This window comes from Hippichthys cyanospilos, chromosome 11 (assembly GCF_059441005.1).
Source record: "Hippichthys cyanospilos isolate Australia breed blue-spotted pipefish chromosome 11, RoL_Hcya_1.0, whole genome shotgun sequence".
In the NCBI taxonomy this organism is placed as follows: Eukaryota; Metazoa; Chordata; class Actinopteri; order Syngnathiformes; family Syngnathidae; genus Hippichthys; species Hippichthys cyanospilos.
In genome coordinates this window covers 23,408,339-23,430,309 of record NC_142379.1, presented here as the reverse complement: position 1 = coordinate 23,430,309, position 21,971 = coordinate 23,408,339, and the positions used below count along the sequence as shown (strand labels likewise).

Sequence of the window (21,971 nt, the reverse complement as noted above, 5' to 3'; positions counted from 1 at the left end):
AAACGTTTGAACACGACAGCCACAAAGGGTCCTGAAATTTGACAAGAGGCCACTCCAATATAGAACATTTAACTCCACTCTTATTTCTATAAATTGTTTGATTTTGTAAATAAAACCAAAGTTTCATACATTTCTGAACCAAACATAGTCGTAATATAAAAAATAAAAAATAAATATAGAAAGAAATAATATATCATAGAAAAACATGAATACAAGAAAAAATGTGGGATATTTCAAAATGAAACACAAAAAATTCCAACAGTTATTCAAGTCCCGTGCATTTAACTATTTATTTAAATGACTCCAACAATTGACAAATGAACAAAATAGGTTTTTATTTTCTTTTAAATTCTGACTGTTACAGTTTTAACGTACTTATAGTTCTGCTATCTTTATTAACCTCATTCATCTCCGGACTGTTAATTTCTTAAAGTTCGGCGGCCTGGAATAAAAAGCCTAAACCATGTGGCCCACGGGTTGTAGTTTGCCCATGGCTGACCTAGAATGCTTCACTTTGAATGTTTTACCTAGTTTTTAGGGTTTCATTATTCTGGCACTTGTAATTGCCTCATAAATGAAATGCACTATGCACGTGAACTTACCTGTAATATTATTTAAATGTGTTTTATTTTCAGAAGACCTTCTGTACCTCACCCCAAACACCCCTCTTTGTTGCTGCTCTACCTTTTTGTCTCTTCCTTTTTTCCTATCTAATCATGTCAGATTAAAAGCATGCTGAGGAAGAACAATAAATTTCAAGCAGCAAAGTCTTGCTGGGAGCGACGGCGTGCCTCCCAAGCTACTCTTGCATGCTCATCATGATGACTTCTGTTCTAACGAGGCACCCATATCAGAGAGTGATACATGCCTGAGTGTGTCACCCATATCAGAGATCAATACCTGCCTGTATGAGGCAATATCAGAGATGAATACATGCCTGGGTGTGTCACCCATATCAGAGATCAATACTTGCCTGAATGAGGCAATATCAGAGATGAATACATGCCTGGGTGTGTCACCCATATCAGAGATCGAAACCTGCCCAAATGAGGAAATTTCAGAGATAAACACATGCTTGGGTGAGTCACCCATTGATATCTGCCCAAATGAGGCACCCACAGACATGGCAACATGCCCGACTGAGGTACCCATGTTTAAGATTGACGACAACTGTCACAATGAAGCACACAGCGAGCGTGGTGACACATTGGTTCCTGTGCAACATATGTCAACGTATGTGTTGGCCTCTCACAGTCAAGCCCATTGGAGCTATGGCAAATGGAAAAACAGCCAGTGTGTGACTAACTCTGTTATATTTCTGGCATTCCTGCAGGAGTTAGATCACCTGACCAGCTCCCAGCTTGATCTTGTTCGCAAACAAGGCCATGAACTGTATGTAAGTATTATAACTACGTTGCAAGCAGAAGGGCGCTTTGTTCACCGTTTCCTGACAATTGATGAGATTCCAGACATTGTAAGCGGGTTTGCAAAGCAGCACATGTTGATAAAGGGTATACCGTCATGTGGTATGTTAACCTCTTTCCGTGGTGAAGTCTATTATCTAAATCATCGCGATAGACTTCAGTGCTTGACTTCAGGTGTAAACTTTGCTCTTTTGATTATGCAATCACTGTACATAGCTGTTTCTCGAAACCGTGATGGCAGATTTGGGTTTTTTGATCCTCACAGTAGAGGACGTGACGAACTCCATGTTCAAAACGGCACAGCTGTTTTATTGCTTTTTACATGCTTGAATGACCTGATAGATACATTAAGTCTTTTAATGCCAGTTGTGATTCTCGGTATGAGATGATACCCGTTAGCTTTGCATCTGTAGGTGTTACTGCTGATAACCACAAAATGATGCCATGTGCAGAGCGTTCTCCCTTGACGATGCAGTTTGAACGCGTCACAAGCCGCGTGGTTGCTAAGACCGCGATGAGTTTACATTCGAAAGAATCTGTGCCACATGTCGCAAAACGCTGTAATGATCTGACGGATAACACTGATGGGGTGATTTTCCCATCCTCTAAACCTCTGCCAGACTTGATGACTCAAAAATGAGTAAAGCAAGAAGAAGAAAATTTAAAAGATGGATGCAGGCACAAGAAAAGATGGCCGTTGATTCCGGAGACAAACACAGAAAAAAGCAAGTGAAGCGAATACGCAAAAACGTAAAACAAAAAGAAAAATGCAGTCAGAACGTAGAATTAAGACAAAGGAAAAGGTGTTATATAAATACTCGTTACAGACAAGACATACATTTTCGTTTTAAACAAAGGTCATATGTTATAAATCGTTACTTGGCCAATGAGGGCTTTAAAAGGAAAAGCCTCTCCCATTTATCACATCTCTATAAGACAGATGATAGCATTAAGCTGAAATGGCGCTCCGACATGACAAAGCGATATCAGAATGATTTAGCATTTCAGGATAAGCAGCGCTTTTACGTGAAACAAAAATATCGAAATGATCCTGGGTTTCAAGCTCGGCTTGTATATTACACAAAGGTACAGGGATGACCTTGGGTTTCAAGCTCAGCAGCGCTTTTACATGAAACAAAGATATCAAGATGATAATGAGTTTCAAGCTCGGCAGCGCTTTTACGTGTGTTACAATAACAAGAAGAATGACAACGTGAAACAAAGATATCGAGATGATCCTGGGTTTCAAGCTCGGCAGCGCTTTTACTTGAAACAAAGATATCGAGAAGATCCTGGGTTTCGAGCTCGGCAGCGCTTTTACGTGAAACAAAAATATCGGGATGACCTTGAGTTTCGAGATCGACAGTGCTCCTACATTACAAAAAGGTATCGGGGTGACCTTGAGTTTCGAGCAAGAGAGCGCTTTTACATTAAGCAAAGGTATCGGGACGACAATGGATTTAAAGCCCGACAGTGCTCCTACATCACAAGTCGTTACCGAAATGATCCTGTATTCAGATCCAAACATAAGGAAATCATGAGACTTGCAATGAAAACAAAGTATGATTCATTGAGAACAAATGTTTTGTGTTGTGCAATTAGAATTTTAAAGAAATACAAAATGATAAAGCAACTATCAAATGACAGAATCAATTGTGAAATCACTAAAGCTGTCGAGCTCTTCAAAAGGCAAATTACATTTGGACCCACTTTTGTCTGCACTGTCTGTCACCGAGCATTATTTGCTAACCAAGTGCGCCTTTGTCAGCGTCGCTCTTTTGAGTAAAACAAACATGTTGTTGAAAGCTGCCTCACAGGAAAGTTTGTTCATATTTGTCATTGTGAATGTGATCCATCATGCACGGTACCAGAGGAAAGAAAACAAGAGTGGATTTGTCACACTTGCTTCACACATCTCAAAAATGGCAAAATGCCAGCGCTAGCAGTCGCTAACAATCTCCAACTGGCAGATATTCCAACTGAACTTTGCGGGTTGAACATATTGGAGAGGCATCTCATATCAAAATATGTTGTTTTCGCCAAAATTATTCCTCTTCCAAAAGGTCAGCAACGAGCCATTCATGGAAATGTTGTGTGTGTTTCATCGGAAGAACAAGAGACAGTCAACGTCTTGCCACGACCCAGGAGAGAATCCCAAGTTTTGCAAGTGAAGCTGAAGCGACGGCTTTGCTACAAAGGTCATCAGGTATTTCAAACTGTCCCTTGGCTTAACCTAATACGTGCTCTGATTAAACTGAAGCAGGTCCATCCACAGTACAGCGACATAATCATTCGCGACGGCCGTGACCTTTGTGACCGACGATGAAAGTAGCTCTTCTGAAGATGGAATGAATACGACTGACTTTGATGAGGAAGATCTGGTCCAGATAAGCAGATTTGAGAGTGATGCTCTCCGCGAAATAAACGATGACAAAGACAATGGTGAGTGTGACGAACCGCAGCAACGTGCCCAAAATGTGCAAGAAGGAGATGAACCCAGTGGTGGCGTAGTATTTGAATCATGTCTCCAACCTAACGATGTATCGGAGGAAATTATGAGTTTCACTGAGGGAATTTACTCCGTTGCTCCCGCAGAAACAGATAGCCCGATAAGCTTTTTCAAGACTCCCAAACTTGAGGCCATGGCTTTTCTAGTCCAGTTCCCGACCGGGGAAAACACTCTCGATGAAGAGAGGGAGATTAAACTCACGCCGAGCAAGTATTTCAAAACCCAACTGTCCTGCGTGGATGAACGTTTTGCCAGAGATGTTAACTACTTGTTCTCTGCTCAGTTTGTGACTGAAATCCACCAGGCCACATCAAGCATAAGAATACAGCTACGCAAAGGTAAACCTTTTACAAGAGACGGTCGACGAATAAACAATGCTATGTTGCAGGATAAACTGGAAGTTGAAAAACTGATACACAGCAAAGACGCCGTCCACTTCATGGTGCCATTAAGGGGCACCCCTGCCTATTGGGAGAAATGTCTCAAGGACCTTTTTGCCATGATTCGGCAGCTAGACACACCCATGTTCTTCTGCACGTTCTCAGCTGCCGAAATGCATTGGGAAGAAGTCATCACCGCCATCAAAGCGCAACAAGGTGAACGGGTGATTTTCGCCGACCTCGACTGGGCCGCAAAGTGCGAAATTTTCCGCAGCAATCCGGTGACGACGATGCGCATGTGTGACAAATGTGTGGAAGCTCCTTTCTCTGGCGCGACCTGTCGGAAAAGTGGTCGATTACTTTTACAGATTGGAGTTTCAGCACAGAGGAAGTCCGCACATCCATTGCCTCATTTGGGTTGAAGTCGCTCCCGTTTTTGAGGAGGCCTCAGACCAAGAAATCTGCAATTTCGTGTCGTGCTACATTTCCTCCGAGCTGCCCGATCCGGAAAAGGAACCCGAACTCCATTGGAAAGTCACAGAGGTTCAGATGCACAGTATGTCTCATTCAAAGACGTGCGTCAAAGCACCCGGCGCGCAGTGCCGTTTCGGTTTCCCCAAGCTGCCGTGCGAGAGAACCATGATCATGAGACGTGAAGAGTGCGGTGGAGAAAATCCAGAGAAGGAGAAGCAGTCGGCGCCAAACCCCAAGCTTGTAGATTTGCAAAATTTGCTGAACGAACCGGAAACGGCCTCTCTGACTTTGCCGCAGCTACTGGCTAAGTGCCAGCTCACCGATGACGAGTACATGGAAGGTTTGTACTCGATTGCCGTAAAGATCTCTGTCGTGCTCAAGCGAGAGCCCAAAGACTGCTGGGTGAACAACTACAATCGACATCTGCTTCTTGTGTGGGACGCGGATATGGACATTCAGTACATTCTGAACGCTTATTCCTGCATGACCTACATCTGCAGCTACATCAGCAAAGCTGAACAGGGCCTGAGCCAGTACCTGAAATCGGTGATTGAGAACTCCCACTGCGAAAATGTCAACGAGAGCGACGAGATGAAACAAATCATGCAAGTGTACTCCAAGAAAAGAGAGATAAGCACAAGAGTGCGTCGCGCGCGTATGCGGCCTACACATGAAGCAAGCGTCCCGCAGTGTGGTTTTTGTACAAACCCATGATTACGCACTGAAAATTGAGTTATCCCCTCTCATACCTCGAAGGCAAAACGCACGAGTCCGTCGAAGTGTGGATGACCGGCTTGCCGGAAAAGCAGAAATGCAGACCTCAAACAGAGGAATTCGAAGCAATGTGCTTGGGCGATTTTGCCTTGACCTGCAGAATCATGTACGGCAAACAAGCAAAAGGCACAAATGTTTTCCCCCTGCTGAACGACATGGGGTATGTCCAAAAAAGGATAGGTAAACACGCCATCATCAAATACTGTGAATTCTCACAGGAAAAAAATCCAGAGGAATTTTACTGCACGTTGCTCAAGCTCTACCTGCCCCATCGTGCCGACTGCCAGTTGAAGTCTGGACACTATCCTACGTACAAGTTGTTTCACGACCATGCCTTTGTACAGTTGCTGACAATAAAACAAACTTTGAACTTTAAACTTTGAAATTAATGCGAGGGATGATCCCGGCGACACCGTGGAAGAAAACGTACCAGACTACAACGTCAGGTCCAAGGTACCGGAAATGTCCATCGCGACGGAAGCCGCTCGCATCGATCCGGCCGTATTGCGAGACATGTATCGGAACCTTAACCAGAAGCAAGCGTGTGCCTTCTATCTGGTCAGAGATTGGTGCATACGACGCGTGTCTGGCTTAAAACCACGTCAGTTCTTCTATCATGTCAACGGCGGCGCCGGAACGGGGAAGTCACATTTAATTAAATGCATTCACGCAGACGCTACAAAAATACTGCGCAGACTGCCACGCCTTGCTGAGGAAGCGGACATTTCCAAACAGACAGTATTTCTCGCAGCCTTCACCGGCACCGCGGCCTTCGACATTTAAGGTACGACTTTGCACTGCCTACTGAAACTGCCGAGAAGCCTCAAACCCCCGTATTGCAGCCTGGGCAACAAACTGGGCGAAGTGAGAGTGGAGCTATCGCTCGCCAAAATCCTCATCATCAACGAGATCTCCATGGTGTCGAAAGACCTCTTTGCGTATGTCAACGCCAGGTTGAAGCAAACCAAAGGAATCAATTTACCATTTGGCGGCATGTCCGTTATCGCCATCTGGGATTTCTATCAGCTCCATCCGGTGAGACAGCCCAAACCTTTGTGTGTTTACGATCCCACCAGGCTGGACCTTTGGTGCGACAGCTTCAAAATGATAACTCTGACTGAAATCATGAGGCAGAAGGATGACGTTCCGTTCACCGAACTGTTGAACCAACTTCGCGTCAAGGAGAAGTCCCACGAGCTGTCAGAAGTGGACAACCTACAACCTACGCCGCTCCGGAGAACTGCTCGAAGGATGTTCTGCATGTTTTCGCCACCAACAAGCAGATCAATGACCATAACAGTCAGATGCTGAATCTGCTTCACGATGAAATTGTGACCATCGACGCAGACGACTACAAGAAAGACCAAAGAACTGGCAGAATGACGAGACAAGCTGCCCGCGTCCAAGGGGCAAAGAACGAATTGCCGGACTCGATAAAGGTGGCCGTCGGCGCTCAGGTTATGGTAATCCGCAATGTCGATGTGCAGGCGGGTTTGTGCAACGGTTCCTTTGCGAGAGTTGACAAATTGGTGCATTACGCCGACGGTGCACGCATTCAGAAACTTGGGCTGGAGCTTGAAGCTGCGAAAAATGCGGGTGCTGCCGATAACACCGTTTACATCGCTAGGCAGGAGGAGAAGTTAAAACGGCCAGGAGTGGTGCGCTTGCAGTTCCCCATTAAGCTCGCGTTTGCCTGCATGATCCACAAAGTCCAAGGTATGACCACATACGAAGCGGTGGTGTCGCTGGAAGGCATCTTTGAGCACGGCATGGCGTACGTCGCCCTGAGCCAATCGTGTGCTGCATATGGACGAGAGAAGGATTCACGCCAACCCAGAAATAACGGCCACTCTAGACAAGATGACTGACGCGTCCTTGGACCACGTGATGCCGCTCCTTCACGTTATGCCCACTCTAGATCCGACCGACAACCTGGTCTTTGTCCATCACAACACCAAAGGGCTGCGTTGTCATGCGCAGGATATCAAATGTCACCATGAGCTGCACTTTGCTGACGTTTTGTGCTTGACAGAAACACACCTCCAGCGTTCGGCGGATACTGGAAATGCCGTCTTGGAAGGCTAAACGGCGTTCCGCCGGAACCGGAGCATCTCACATTCAAATTGTCCCGACTTGGCGACGAAACGTGGCGGCGGCGTAGGTATTCGGGTGAAAGAACGCATTCCGGCACACAAAACAATCTACATCCAGGGTGTCACCGATATCGAATTTGTCGTGGTCAAACTTGAACCTCCCGTCGATATGTTCATCGCTGCTGTGTACAGGCCTCCGGGACAGAGTCTGCGCTCTTTTTTGCCAAACTTGGAAAGTTTGTTGTACGCTCTAGAAGTGATGGACCATCATCAGATCTTGGTATGTGGAGATTTCAATGAAGATGCACTGTCAGACTCACACAAGCGCATTATGGAACTGTTTGTCTCTAAGGGTTACACACAGCTCATAAATACAGGTACCACTGACAAGAACACACTGCTTGACCTCATTTTTGTTTCCCGACCTCAGTGTGCTGTTCATTCAGGTAAATTGCGAACATACTACAGCTATCACGATCCTGTCTTCTGTGTTTTACACATTGAAAGGTGAGTCCTATCCAAGTCGCAAATTAAGAGTTGTCCTTGTCGTGTGAAGGAGCAGTAATGTTGAGATGTGATGGGATTAAATCAGTAGCGAAGATGATATAGCGTGTGTGCGATGTGGTGCGTGGGAGGTGAGGAGGTGAGAGTCAAAATTCATGAAAAAGATTTTTTTTTTAAATGGAGGAATGGAGGGGTCAAGTCGATGGAAGGGAGTGGTGGGATTATATGTTGACATGTGATAGGATGAAATCTGCTGCGAAGACGGTTTATCGTGTGGAAGGTGAGGAGGTGAGAGACAACGTACAGAGAAAGTATAAAGATCTTTGGGGAGGGAGGGTCAAGATGATGGGAGGGTCTAGTGGAAATATTTTTGTTAACAATTTTGACAATGTAAAAATTGTCAGCATGAAGTGATAGCAGAAAACAGACAAGGTAAGTAGGTCTCTATAAAATATTTTTTTTTGTCAACTGTAAGTGTTGTCATTTTACTCTGCTCTACTTTAACAGGTTCGTTGTTCTGGAGAGATGGTAGATTCATCTCATAATAGAGAGCATAGGTATGTCTGTACATAATGTGTTGCCATTGTAGAAAATGAAATGGTTATACTTAAATTTAGGAAAGAGCCAAGCACATCTCGCCTCTGCAATATGCAAATTTCTACTCGACCCCTTTTTCTCACAGATATATGATATATTCATATTTTCTTTTTATTTTTTTTACATTTACATATTTACATAGAGATAGCATCCAATATTCTGAAGATGAGTGAAAATGCAAAATACACTGGCCCTCTCGAGGTTTCCTTTTCCGATAACGCTTGGCACTAAAAGAGTTAAAACAAACTATAGGTTCGCCCCTCTTTTGCAGTTTGTCCTAACCCCCAAAAATGTGTTTCTTGGTTGCAGGCCTATGTGTTCCCCATGTTGCCTGTGGTTCCACACATTGCATTCATCCAAAGAACAGATCACCACCGTGTGCAAGAGTTTGACAACACATCATCAGGCTTGTCCAGTGGCAGTTTCCCTCTGGATTAAAACAAGTCTGTTTTTCCTTCTTTTAATTGTAGGAAAAGGTAAGTAGCTCATTATTAAACCTATCTTCTTTTGTAAAGGCAGTTTAAGTATTTTTGTCCCATCTACTTCTAACAGGTTCTTTGTTAAGGAGAAAGAGTCAGCAATCAAGTAGGACTTGTCCTCATTCTGGTGTAAATTGCTGTGATTTATTTCAGTTAAAAGTAAAAATGTGCATACCTCTATCAGCTTTTTTGTCACCTCCTCAGTGTATTTTGTTTCTTTTTTGTTGACTGATGTTGTCCACTTGTTGCCTGTGGCTCCACATGTTGCATTCATCCAAAGAACGAGTGAAAGATCACCACCTCGTGAAAGGCTTTGATGACACATCATCAGACTTGTCCAGTGGCAGTTTCCTTCTGGATTAAAACACGTCTGTTTTGGGCTTTCTACGGACCATTTTCTTTCTATTGGTAGGAAAAGGTAAGTAGCTCATCATTAAACCTATCTTCTTTTGTAATGGCAGTACAAGTAATTTGTGTCCCATCTATTTCTAACAGGTTCTTTGTTCAGGAGAAAGGGCCAGCAACCAAGCAGGACTTGTCCTCATTCTGGTGTAAGTTTCCGTAATTTATGTCAATTAAAACTAAAACATGTGGATATCTTTCTCAGCTTTTGTTTTCACCCTCTTAACGTATTTTGTTTTGTTATTGCAGACCGATGCTGTCCACTTCTTGCCTGTGGCTCCACATGTTGCATTCATCCAAAGAACAGCTGGACGTTTGCCACCAAGTAGAAGATTTTGATGCTGGAACATCTCCTCTCTTCTAGGTAAGCAGCTAATCATTAAGCTTATCTTTCTTCCTAAAGCCATTAAATGTTATAAATATATTTCCTTTCTATTTTTAAAAGGCTCTTTGTTCAGGAGCAAGGGAGGTTCAGAGCAGAATCACAGTAACAAATATGTGAGTGTTTTCATGTCACTCTATTTGATTGGGCATGAATGTGATTTACTAATTTACTGTGTTGTAGAAAATGAAGAGATGATGATGTCAGCATCATGTAAGTCTGGTCCTGTGTTCTCTTTTTCCCTCCAAAAGAAAAACAAATTAAAAGTAAAAATGAAGAAGAAAAAGAAATCAGGTGCCACAAGACAAACACCACAGACAACCAAGCACCACTTCTGCTGATTACTTTGTAAGTAGCCAACTGGAGTAGCCAAATTGCCATTAAGTGGTCTTTTAAATGCATTATCTTTTTACAGCTTTAGTCTTCACCACCTCCTTCATGTTTTCATCATGCGACCTTGCTGAGGAGTTTACAACTGACCATGACGCCATCCTATCCTTAGAATGCAATCTCTTTTTTTTCTTACACTGTTGTCCATGCATTGAAAGGAACAATCCTAGTCACCTAATCCAATCTACATTATCCGTATCCATAGATACATTTTTGCCGTCATCCGTGTGCTCTACAAAGGTTGCCATATGAAATACCATTTCACTCATGCATTTGTTTGTTCACATACGTACCATACTCATGATTTTCCGTTAAATCTCTGCGATCAAGCAAGCATTCTGGGAGTCACATCGACCTCAATTTGTTATTGCCTGTGTCAACGTTTACCCTAGAAAATTCTACCCATCCATTCATCCATTATCTGTCGTGCATAGCCTCACACAGACCGCTCGCTTGCTGGTGTCTATGCCAGCTGTCTTCGGCAGTGGGTGAGGGACACTCTCAACTGGTTGCCAGCCAACCGCAGCCCTAGCAAATTATGGAATGAGAACAAATCAGCTCCAAAATCTAACCACTGCCGTTGATACAGACAATGTTTCATGTAACATCTTAATATTCCATAACATAAATACAATCTCTCACTCTGACACATGAAGCTATAATGTAGTGCTTCACATCACACAACAATTTATATTCGTTGGTCTCCTTTTTCAATGGTATGCACTTAAAATTTTTGACAAGCTTGTTTGATCTTAGAGATTTGTTTCTATTCCTTTAATCCATTTTTTTACATAGGTCTTTGTGCATCTTTTCACCCACTATTTTATCATTACTTATTCATTAAGAAATCTTAAAGCAATTATTATGAGATTAAATTCTGTCTTTCCACTGTATGAAAACTCCTCAGCTAAAACAGTGTAATGGACTCTATGACGCAGCACTTCTGTTTTAGGTGTAAGGTGACATTTAAATGTACAGTCATGAAATGAGAAGCCTGTTATCAAAAAAAAATTATATATATATATATATATATATTATATATATATATATATATATATATATATATATATATATATATGTACATACACACCCACACACACACCCTCTTCTGCCCTTTTTAAGCCTATTGTATCAACCAATTTCCTCCGAATCTTCTTAGTGATTACTTTTCAGCTGTTGTAACCAACATTCAGTTCAGCATCATTCAGTGTTTCATCAGTTACCGGTTAATGCTGCCAGCATACTTGAGTCCGTTACAGTAATAAAATGAATGAGTCAGACAATGGAAACACCTTTGATGCTATTTTTTGTGCATCGATTAATCTATTTTATCATTAATTCTTCATTAAGAAATTTTACAGCAGTTAGAATGAGGACTTTCCACTGTTTGATACTGCCTTTACTAAAACACTGTACTTCTTCATATTTAAATGTATAGTTACCCTTTACAGTAAAAAAATTAAAGTGTCTTAAAGTGGAAACAGCTTTGATGCGATAGGACCAGATTTGTTCCCATTATTTTAATTGTTTTTTTTACTACTCTCTGTGCATCTATTCATCTCCTATTTTATCATTAATTCTCCATTAAGAAATATTACTGCAGTTAGTATGAGGACTTTCCACTGTATGATACCCCCTCTACTAAAACATTGTACTTTTTCATATTTAAATTTATATTCACCCAATGGGAAACACAGTCAAACTACAGGAAAACAAGACATTGCTCAACCTCTTCCACTGTCTTTTAGCCTATTTACCATGCAGATTCCTTTGAATCTTTATTTCAAACATTCAATTCCGTGTCATTGAATAATACATTGCTTGAGAGTTTATGCTACCAGCATAATTAAATGACCTAAAGCAGGGGTCACCAATGTAGTGGCCGCAGGCACTACTGGGTCACCCCCAAAAATCCCATGAACAACCCACAGACCTGGTCTGCTAATAGTTCACAAGTGATAGAACATTGTGATTTTCCAGGAATTATACTGCTGATTATGCATATCACATATACATGACATATTACACTTTATTCACTACAGCTGTTCCTTAATTCTTGTGAGAAATCAATCACACGATCAGGGTCTTCACATAAACTGGTAGTCCTTCGTATTACTCAGTTCCAAAAAATTGCTCTCGGTTTCAATAAGTTTGGTGATCCCTGCCCTAAAGTTAAAAAAAAAAAAGGTGTCATCCAGTGTAAACACCTTTCTTTGCTGTTGGAACAGATTTGTTCCTATTCACTTTTTTTTTTTTTTTTTACATTTCTTATTGTGCATCTATTCATCAACTATCTTATCTGGATTTATTTATTAAGACATTAAAAAAACACTCATCTGTGTTCAGGCATACTCTACCAACTAATTTTGTTCTAAACTTCTTAGTAATTACTTTTCACGTTTGTATCTTGCATTCAGTTCAACACCATTCAGTGTTGCATTGATTATGCTGCCAGCATACTTGAGTGCTTCACAGTAAAAACGCGTCATACAGTGGAAACCCCTTTGATGCAAATCGGCCAGACTGTTAAATGCTACAAAAGACATTTAATTCTCTGGATATTATAATCATTATAATATCCAGAGAATTAAATGTTTATAATTAAACATTATAATATAATGATATTCAATTTCAGAGAGGTTTTTCCTTTGTGGTTTTACTTGAAGATTTTAGACAAACTGCTTGTATCTCTCAGTTACTTTATTCCCACAAAATGTTGTATCAAAAGAAATCATTCTTTGTCCACAATACCCTCTTCAAACCTCATAAGACAACCTGGAAAACACCCAGACTGCTCACACTTGTCTACCACAAGAACTTTGGCCGAAGCAGTCAGTCTATCTAGGACCTCGCTCTTCTTCCTCTGAGCACTGGCTGTGTGTTGAACTCTAAGCTCTACACACATTACAGACCCCACAACTCCAGCAACACCTTTGTGAACTATGTACAATGTGACTAATTCATGTCATATGTCTGACAAAATACAGTACCCTTATACAAAAAAAAACATGTATGCCTGTATGTATACAGCATTTTGTCCACAGCCATTTAACAACCTATTGTTGAAAAAAAATCTTTCGTTCTGAAATGTGGGTAATGCAGATTGTTTCTTTATGTAGAAAACGATCTGCATGCCCCCTCCTTATAGCATTTGAAGTTTGGCTAAGAATGCATTATTCACTTGCTAGTTTGGTTGTTGGCTTCATCACCACCACTTCACGCTGGAAGCTCACTGTTAAGCAATCTAGATCTTGATCCTAGTCGGACGTTATGTTGTTTTGTTGTTTATGCCTGTCTGTTTGTCTCTCTTGATGCACGCTTCCTCATTGTCATAAAAAATGTTTTTGCCACTGAAGTGTCTTTCCATTCATAAATATGTTTTAAATACATTTCTGTCTGGTTTGATCTCTTGACATATTTCAACCGTTTTTTCCCAATGATTCGTGCTATGTATTTGAAAGCTGTTTTTTTTCCATCTTGTCTTATTTCAGATAGCCTGTGTTGCCAGTTTACCTGAAGTCTGCAATAGCTTTCAGAACTAGCTCCTGCACCGTTCAGCACCTTCGCTGTCAGTAAACTGACACTATAGAATTGTAGTTGCGCCAATATCGAGAGCGAGCAATGACTTATTTTGAGTGAGCAGGAATAGATTTTGAGCACAGAAAAATATATCAAGCAAGCAATCATAGTTTGAGCAACGATGGATTTTGAGCACAGAAAAACATTTTGCTCGCTCTAAATCCCTCGCTCGCTCACTATGGTCCGCTCTCCCACGCTCAACATCTCGCTCTCTTTTGCATCGCTTGAGTTGTGTCCTCTGCGTGTTCAGCTATGGTAAATCCAGCCAATCAGAACGAGTAAAAGTACATTGATTGACTGCTTGTTCTCCAATTAGATTTCTTGTTGTGTTCACCCGAAAACGCAAACGAGATCGCAATTACAGAAAATCAATATATTTTTATGTGCTCAAAAACTATTCTTGCTCGGTCAAAGTCTTTCGTTCTTAACCATTTTATTTTTAAATGGAGGTACTGTGCAGACCCGCATTGGTGAGTGCAAATACTTTATTTCTGATGCAGTCACGTTTATTAGTTATTAAATGAATGGCTTCAAAAAATGTAAAAGAAAATAAACTATTGGTTTTGAAAGCTCTGGAAATTGAGTGTTGCTTCATTAGCTTATTAAGGGTGATGTTATGAATTGTGCCTCTAAGATGTTATTAGGCTTATTAAGTAGTAATAAATAGGCACAGAGTCGGTATGCACAACCGATTTGAAGCCCGCTACAACTTTAATAAATCATCCTCTTTTTTTTTTTTTCTAGATGACGTACATTACTAAAATCGAACGTTTATTTCCGCTTTCGGCCACTTAGGGGTTGGGCTACTTGGAATAAAAAGTTCATTTTGCATTGACGACGACAGAGAGAGGTCGGCTATTATTTCCTCTTAAATTCGAACCAAATGTAACACTTTCCCCAAATTATTGTTGTGCGTGCTTCCGTTTTTCCGAGTGAATGTACCTCTGTGACGTATTTTTTTATAATTGCAATTTATAAATACTGCAAATTACATTTTGGCGACTGACTGACTCAAAATGTATGAAAGTGACAAAAAACTCGAAAATATTTAATATGTAAGGCATGGTTACACACTTCAAAATGTGTTGTGTGAGGTTTATTTTCCGTAACATTGCTTTATGTTCTGCAAATGCCGTTAGAAATCGGTGGAAACTGGTGTGAAAAAAATTTCGGCCGTCTGCCACGTATGGTAAAAAAACTTGGCTAGCAGGTGAAGGAAAAATGGCCTAGCATTCTGTAACGTGTTTTTTGTAAAACTACAAACGATTGATGAACCATACGAATTGTCGATTTATTTTATGCTCTCCTATTATGGACAGTATATTTCATTATTTCGTCGTCCACGTTTTCCAGTTTTCTTTTTCTTCCCTCAACTGTTAATCGCGATGGTGGGGTGGGGGTGGGGGGGGGGGGTAAAACTCGAATTAATTATATACACTGCTTTGTCGCCACCTGTCACAATAAATCAGTCTTGAGTGCTGGAATATGTTGGAGACTTTTAATTTGTAAGTGTAACTAAATTTGTAATGTGTCAATTGAAATTTCTTAGCGTGTTTCCCTCACAATAGTTGTGGACGCTTCTGCTAGCACACAGATTCGCCACATGCGGCTTTAAGCTAGCTCGGCTACTGTCGCTCAGCACTGACACCTAGTGGATCTTAAAAATAATTGCTCTCAACTATATCGACTGACTCAAATGGCATTTTATTTCGTCACAATATTTATTGCGTTATTGTGTTTTTATTGTACATGTATTATGTTTAATTGCAGTCAATCAGTGTATTCTAATACAAATACAAAACACTTGTATTACAGTATGAAACCGACGTTAGAAAAGGAAAAAAATTCTCGTTTAAGTAGGTGCTTTGTGGTTATCCCCTTAACCGTTAGTCGACTGCAGACTGTTCCTCAAATACATACATTGCTGTGGTCGCCACCCATCACAATCAATCGGTCCTGAGTGCTGGAATATGTTAGGGGCTTTTATTTTGTAAGTGCCCCAAGGAAGTGTCATTCGAATGTTCATAGCATGTCTTCCCTCACAATGCAAGCGATAGGCAGGTGGAACCTTCTGCTAGCCTCAAATTTGCCATGTGCGGCTTTAATTTAGTTTGGCTACGACGGGTTGTTTTGCCGCTCAGTACTGACACCCGGTGGATCCTTAAAATCAATAGTCTCAACTTCATTTACTTACTTATGACATTGTATTTCATACAAATACAGGAATACCTGCATTATTTAGTTTTTGTTGTACATAATTACTACCTTTAAATGCAGTCAATAAATGTAACTGTAACAATAAATGTTACTGTAAAACTCTCTATCTATCTATCTATCTATCTATCTATCTATCTATCTATCTATCTCTATATATATCTATCTATCTATCTATATATATATATATATATATATATATATATATATATATATATATATATATATATATATATATATATATATATATATATATATATACTCCATCATACCACCAAATTTCAAATGAGGTTGTGCATATACTATAGGTTCTGTACTACTTAACCGTTTCGGCAACTATTTGAAATGAATCTAATAAATTACCATGGTTTAAATAGTGTTTGCTCTTTCTCTTTCAGAATGGCAACACAGATCCTGATTGCCAAAGCAGTTAAAGTTGAAACACGGGTGACTGCAAAAAATTGGATTATTCGTCCCAATGGACGAAATGGATAGTTTCTATGGATGGTTTCTATGAAAATAAAGTTGTTGCCCTCTGTGACGGGCAGAGCGTGTACAAATTGGTACTTTTCCCAGATTTGTCCGCTAAAGTCACAGAGGGCAACAACTTTGTTATTTGCCAGTATGGAGTGGACAGCAGGAGACCAAATGTGCTCCTAAGCAGGAGGGGCATGAAAATATACGCTGGCCCTCAATTGAGCATCCCCCCTGCTCTAGAGGCCGAAGCAAGGCTCCTGTTGTGCCCCCCATCGCCTCCATCATCCCCTCAGGAGGTTAATAAGCAGGTGCCTGAGGGGATGGTGACCCTTGATGGCAAAGTCACCAATGTAAGTTTATCAAGTCACACATGCACTTATATGCACTACCACCCACATGCACGTACACATTCATCAAAGATGATATGGGAGGAAAAAAATCATTAATTCATATTATATTTAAATAATTTCTATTACACCGTTTTTTTTTGTGTTCTAACACAATTAGTTGCCTTCTCATGCAATATTGTATTTGAAATGGATTTTGTTTTTCATCAGGTGTCAACAAACAGCATTTACTTGTTTGTATTACGTTCACAATGCGATTGAGTAAAATTCAACACTACTTTGGTTTGTCTCAAAGTTGCCCCAGAAGGACATGGAAGAATTTGAAATCCAGTAATGTGCAGTTCAACATAATTATTGTGATTCACTGTTTATTACAAGGACACCCCAAAGTCTTTTTTTTTTTCCTTTCAGTTTCACCGTTGTTTCCACGCATGCGCGCACACATAATTCTACCTTTGACTTTTATGTTTACTTTGCTCCACTTTAGATGCAGTCAATGTGGATGGTTAGGCAGAGGGGGAGCCGGGATGCGCCAATGCGCATTAGCACAATTAAAAAAGTAAGTACACCGTTTGTACCTTTCTTTTGTTGGACTTCACGAACACATACTGAGTGTTTTTTAACCGTTACAGGATGAAGCAGTTGTGAAGATTGCGCTGTGGAGGGAGGCCACCCTCAGCAATGTGGCAGTGGGGATTGGTTATCGCCTCACCCACCTCACAGCACAGAGCAACAGCTATGGCCTAATGCTGCATTCAACGCAGTACACAAAAGTAGAGGTGAGTAAATATTGCCTGCAAATATTGCCTGCCTGTGGTCTACATAGTCAAGGTGTTTTAACATTTATCAAGCAAGACAAAAACAAATAACAGTACTAAAAGTACTTATCACGCTCTTGGTAAGACGCTGCCATTTTTAAGTATGTGAACTACAATGTTATAACACATTTCAATCAAGACATAACCATTGGCACAGCTTAGCTATTCTGATTGAACCGTACTTGTGACATGTGTTTGGATGACTAAAATGAATACAACACACCTGTGAATCCAAATGCAATAGGCTTGGATTTTTCATTCCGATTGAGGTGTTAATACAAAGCATTTTCATACCTTTGAGTCAATTCATACCTATTGTAATTGGAATAAATGGAATGAATTAGACACTTTGTATAATACTCACCTGATGTTGAACTTAAAATTGCACAACTCCTGTGACTTCCAACTTATAACAGGAGTTACAACCTGAGTTCTCCAATCCTCTTTCATTAATGCACAATGATAAATGTATGTGTTAAAAACGGAAAGCTAAGTACACTGATGAGTATTTTTATTTTGTTTTCCATCCATTGGGGCACTTCATTTTTTCATTCCACTCAAACAGATCTGCGAGTCAAGCCAAGTCATAACCATCATTGGTTTTGACTACTCAGTGGACACAGTGGAGGTGGTGCAGGACTCCGGCAACCCAGTCACCATCCCCCTGGCCGTGTGGGAAGCCACATTCGATGAGCGGCCGCTTATACCTGCCGGTGGCCTCCGGCTCACAATTTTGTATAACACACAGGGGGAAGTCATGAGGCTCCATACTCATTAGTTTTTTGCATTGTTTCTTTTTTTTCTTTCAAATGTAAATAAACCAGCCTGTTGGCATAAGTTGCATTTTTATACTCATTTTTATTTTGTCATGAGTGAGTGGCAGCAACACATGGCCGCCTATGGCATCCTACTTTTACTTTTAATTTTGCATTGGAGTTGTGGAGAAGCGATTTTGCACTGAATTGGCCTAGTAAATAACATTTTATGTATTTATTTACTGAGGTTGTCGCACCTGTGAACATTTGTTTGAAGCACACGGCCGGGCAACCAGCAGATGTTTGTCATCGTCCTCATTTCATGGAGGACAGCATGATGCAGCTTGCAGGTACAAGAGCAGATTTGATGTGGCACCATTCCCACAATTTTACCTAGTGGAGAGGTCAAAGCTGTAGGTGCATAATAGCTTCGATGTGTACAAATGAGCATTGTGCAGTGGTAGAATTTATCCAGCAAATTAATGCATTATAAAAACTGCTTTGGTATGACATTAAGATTTTTTCACCACACACACACACTCACACACACATATTCTATTTATATATATATATATATATATATATATATATATATATATATATATATATATATATATATAAATAGAATATTGATTAGGTATGCCAAAGATTCAGCCCCGGGTGGCAGCCATTTTGATCAATTTATTAGGTACACCCCAGGTAGCCTACGCGGGTAATATATTTAGTTCATGACGTCAAAAATGTTGCCGAGTGTAACGGTAAGATTACCAAATATTCACGCCACTGAAAGATAGAAGAAAGATACAATCCCGGTACTGATTATGGGAATCTATTATATGTCCTATTATATTTTAAGGTTATATATTATAGTTATTTTTTTATTGTAAGAAATTAAAAAACCTTAACTGAAAAGAATTACTATTAACAAAACTAAGCAATCAATTTATATTATGTAAATAATTTTCAAATCGTAACCTGCAGTGTTTTAATATTACTTTAAGTGCTTGTTTACACAGTCATATGAAATATGTGTGATTAGTGCAGCGGCATCACCGTCACGCTCTTCCCCCCTTATATAGCGGATGCCCCCACTTCAGTTTGTTAGTGTGCTGAGTTGGTTCAGGAGTAAAACTGCATTCAGTCAACTGTTAAAGCCATTGTTTACACATTCACCACCAAACACAAAAACATATTTTTTCTAATGCAATTGTTTGTGAATAAATGTGCTGTGCTTAGAACAGATCCCTTGTCATGCGTATTTACAATATGTAGGATAGGCTACAAATGTAGGCTGAATGATAAAACATACTTCTGGGAAACGAAGCTAGAGTTGACACTTTTTAATTGATCTGGCCCGCCTGAGAACAGTAGGTGTAGATCCGGCCCCAGAGCCAGAATGAGTTTGACATGTCTGATTTAGAACATATTTAAATAAAAATAAAATGTCAATAGTTTTTGCTTTTCTCTTTCAGAATGGATACGACATCGCTAAGGTAGTTGTAGAACACATGAGTTTCAAGGTAAAAACTGCGTCCAAAGATGGCAGCAGTTTCGTGTTTGTCAACGAGCAGAAGGGCCACAAATTTGATGTCGGGCGCCAACTGCAATTACCAGAGGAAAAGGAGGCCCCCAGCTAGAGAGGGCTCCTCTATGCCTCATCTGTGCCATCAACGCTATCCGACGTGAAACAATGCTGCCTGAGGGGACATGACCGTGGATGGACAATTCACCCATGTAAATGACAAACGAATACACACACACTCACAAAGTTATTTCCCATAAACCCCTCATTAAGCGGGCATTTCGGACTTTGGACTACATATGCTAATACTCCTTCGCATCAACCCTCAGGGGCGGCCATCTTGGATATCTGATCAGACATCTCATAAGCGCTCAGCCCAACTTCCACCCAGGATGGCGGCCATCTTGGTTAACTCAGAACAATAAAAACAACACTCTTCAAATGTTGAACATCCAAACTATTAAATATAATCCCCCAAAATTCAGAATTAGAACTTTGAGTGTATTTTTTTCTTACTTTTTGAAATAATGTGATATTTTACAAAATTCAAAGAATTGTTGTTTTTTTCACTTTAATGACTAAAGGTGTTTGTCCAATTCAGTCCGATTCAGCGTTTAACCGTTCATCTTGACCCTGCCTATGACCTTCGGGTGTCATTTACCCATAATGTATCTTTTTTGCACAAGTAATAGCCCCCTAAAACCTGCGAAAAATCATATTTTTTATGTTTCCTCTTGTGATATCTCCATTTACGTCCGACCTATACTTGTCGTTCAACTTTAAGTGTTTCCCATTATGTGTAAGAATTCAAGAACACCCTTACATGAAAAATGTTCAATTTTTTTCAATTATTGTCCCCATAAATCCTCATTTCATTGTTCTCACCAATGTTTGGAACCTTCTATCTTTGCCATTCTTCATACGATTCCGACCATTCCAACTTTAATCAATTCCCCCAATTCCCACCATTACATTGGTGTATCTAATTTCCTTTTCTCAGAATTCAAAATATACCCACAATTCCACTTTTTCAGATTTTCCCTTCTATATTTGCCATTCTTCATCCGATTCCGACCGTTCCAATTTTATTCGATTCCCCAAATTCCCGCCATTCCATGGTGGTATCCATTTTCTTCTTCCCCGAATTCAAAATTTACCCACAATTCCACTTTTTCAGTTTTTCCTGATTATCTATGCCATTCTACATCCAATTCTGACCGTTCCAACGTTAATCAATTCCCCCGATTCCCGCCATTCCATGGTGGTAACCATTTTCCTCTTCCCATGATTCAAAGATTACCCACAATTCCACTTTTTTAGTTTTTCCCTTCCATCTTTGCCATTCTTCATCCCATTCCAAACATTCCAACTTTAACTGACTCTCCCAATTCCCACCATTCCATTGGTCTATCCTTTATCTTTTTCCCAGAATTCCAAATTTTCCCACAATTTCACATTTTACAGTGATTGGCTTGTTACTTCCCCATTATTTGACCTATTCAAACCATTCCCACTTTATTAACTACCCTGAAGCCCGCCATTCCATGGCCATTCCCACAATTCCCACACATTTTCCCCAGAATTACTCATTTTTCAGTGTTTTGTGTATCTTCTACACCAGGGGTGCACACACTTTTCCAGCATGCGAGCTACTTATAAAATGACCAAGTCAAAATGATCTACCTACTATAAATTTGCAAAACATATATTTATTTATAAAAATATTGAGAATTCTTTATATGAACCATATATGTTGGTGTACCTTGCATAACTACATGAATCCATATTGCTCAATACAACTCTGTGCATTTTTTTTTCATTACCTTACTCTGATGACTTGCACTGAATGGA

At 40.3% G+C, this 21,971-nt stretch overlaps 1 protein-coding gene across 6 annotated transcripts; it reads left to right on the top strand.

The window, feature by feature from the left end:
• Positions 1 to 5,155: 5,155 nt before the first annotated feature.
• On the top strand, positions 5,156 to 18,686 carry LOC148416383 (uncharacterized). Of its 6 annotated transcripts, XM_088426993.1 has the most exons (13): positions 5,156 to 7,934; positions 8,666 to 8,715; positions 9,065 to 9,231; positions 9,308 to 9,363; positions 9,515 to 9,652; positions 9,730 to 9,785; positions 9,886 to 10,000; positions 10,082 to 10,134; positions 10,270 to 10,366; positions 16,600 to 17,028; positions 17,513 to 17,584; positions 17,658 to 17,804; positions 18,409 to 18,686. In XM_088426993.1, exons 10-13 carry the CDS (start codon positions 16,702 to 16,704, stop codon positions 18,619 to 18,621), a joined length of 759 nt encoding a protein of 252 aa, XP_088283119.1. In that variant the 5' UTR covers positions 5,156 to 7,934; positions 8,666 to 8,715; positions 9,065 to 9,231; positions 9,308 to 9,363; positions 9,515 to 9,652; positions 9,730 to 9,785; positions 9,886 to 10,000; positions 10,082 to 10,134; positions 10,270 to 10,366; positions 16,600 to 16,701; the 3' UTR covers positions 18,622 to 18,686. The 6 variants fall into 6 exon arrangements, 5 of the variants coding, with proteins under 5 accessions (XP_088283119.1, XP_088283118.1, XP_088283115.1 ...); XM_088426992.1 differs by lacking the exon at positions 5,156 to 7,934 and having other exon boundaries at positions 8,533 to 8,715; positions 9,308 to 9,340; XM_088426989.1 differs by lacking the exon at positions 5,156 to 7,934 and having other exon boundaries at positions 8,533 to 8,715.
• Positions 18,687 to 21,971: the final 3,285 nt, after the last annotated feature.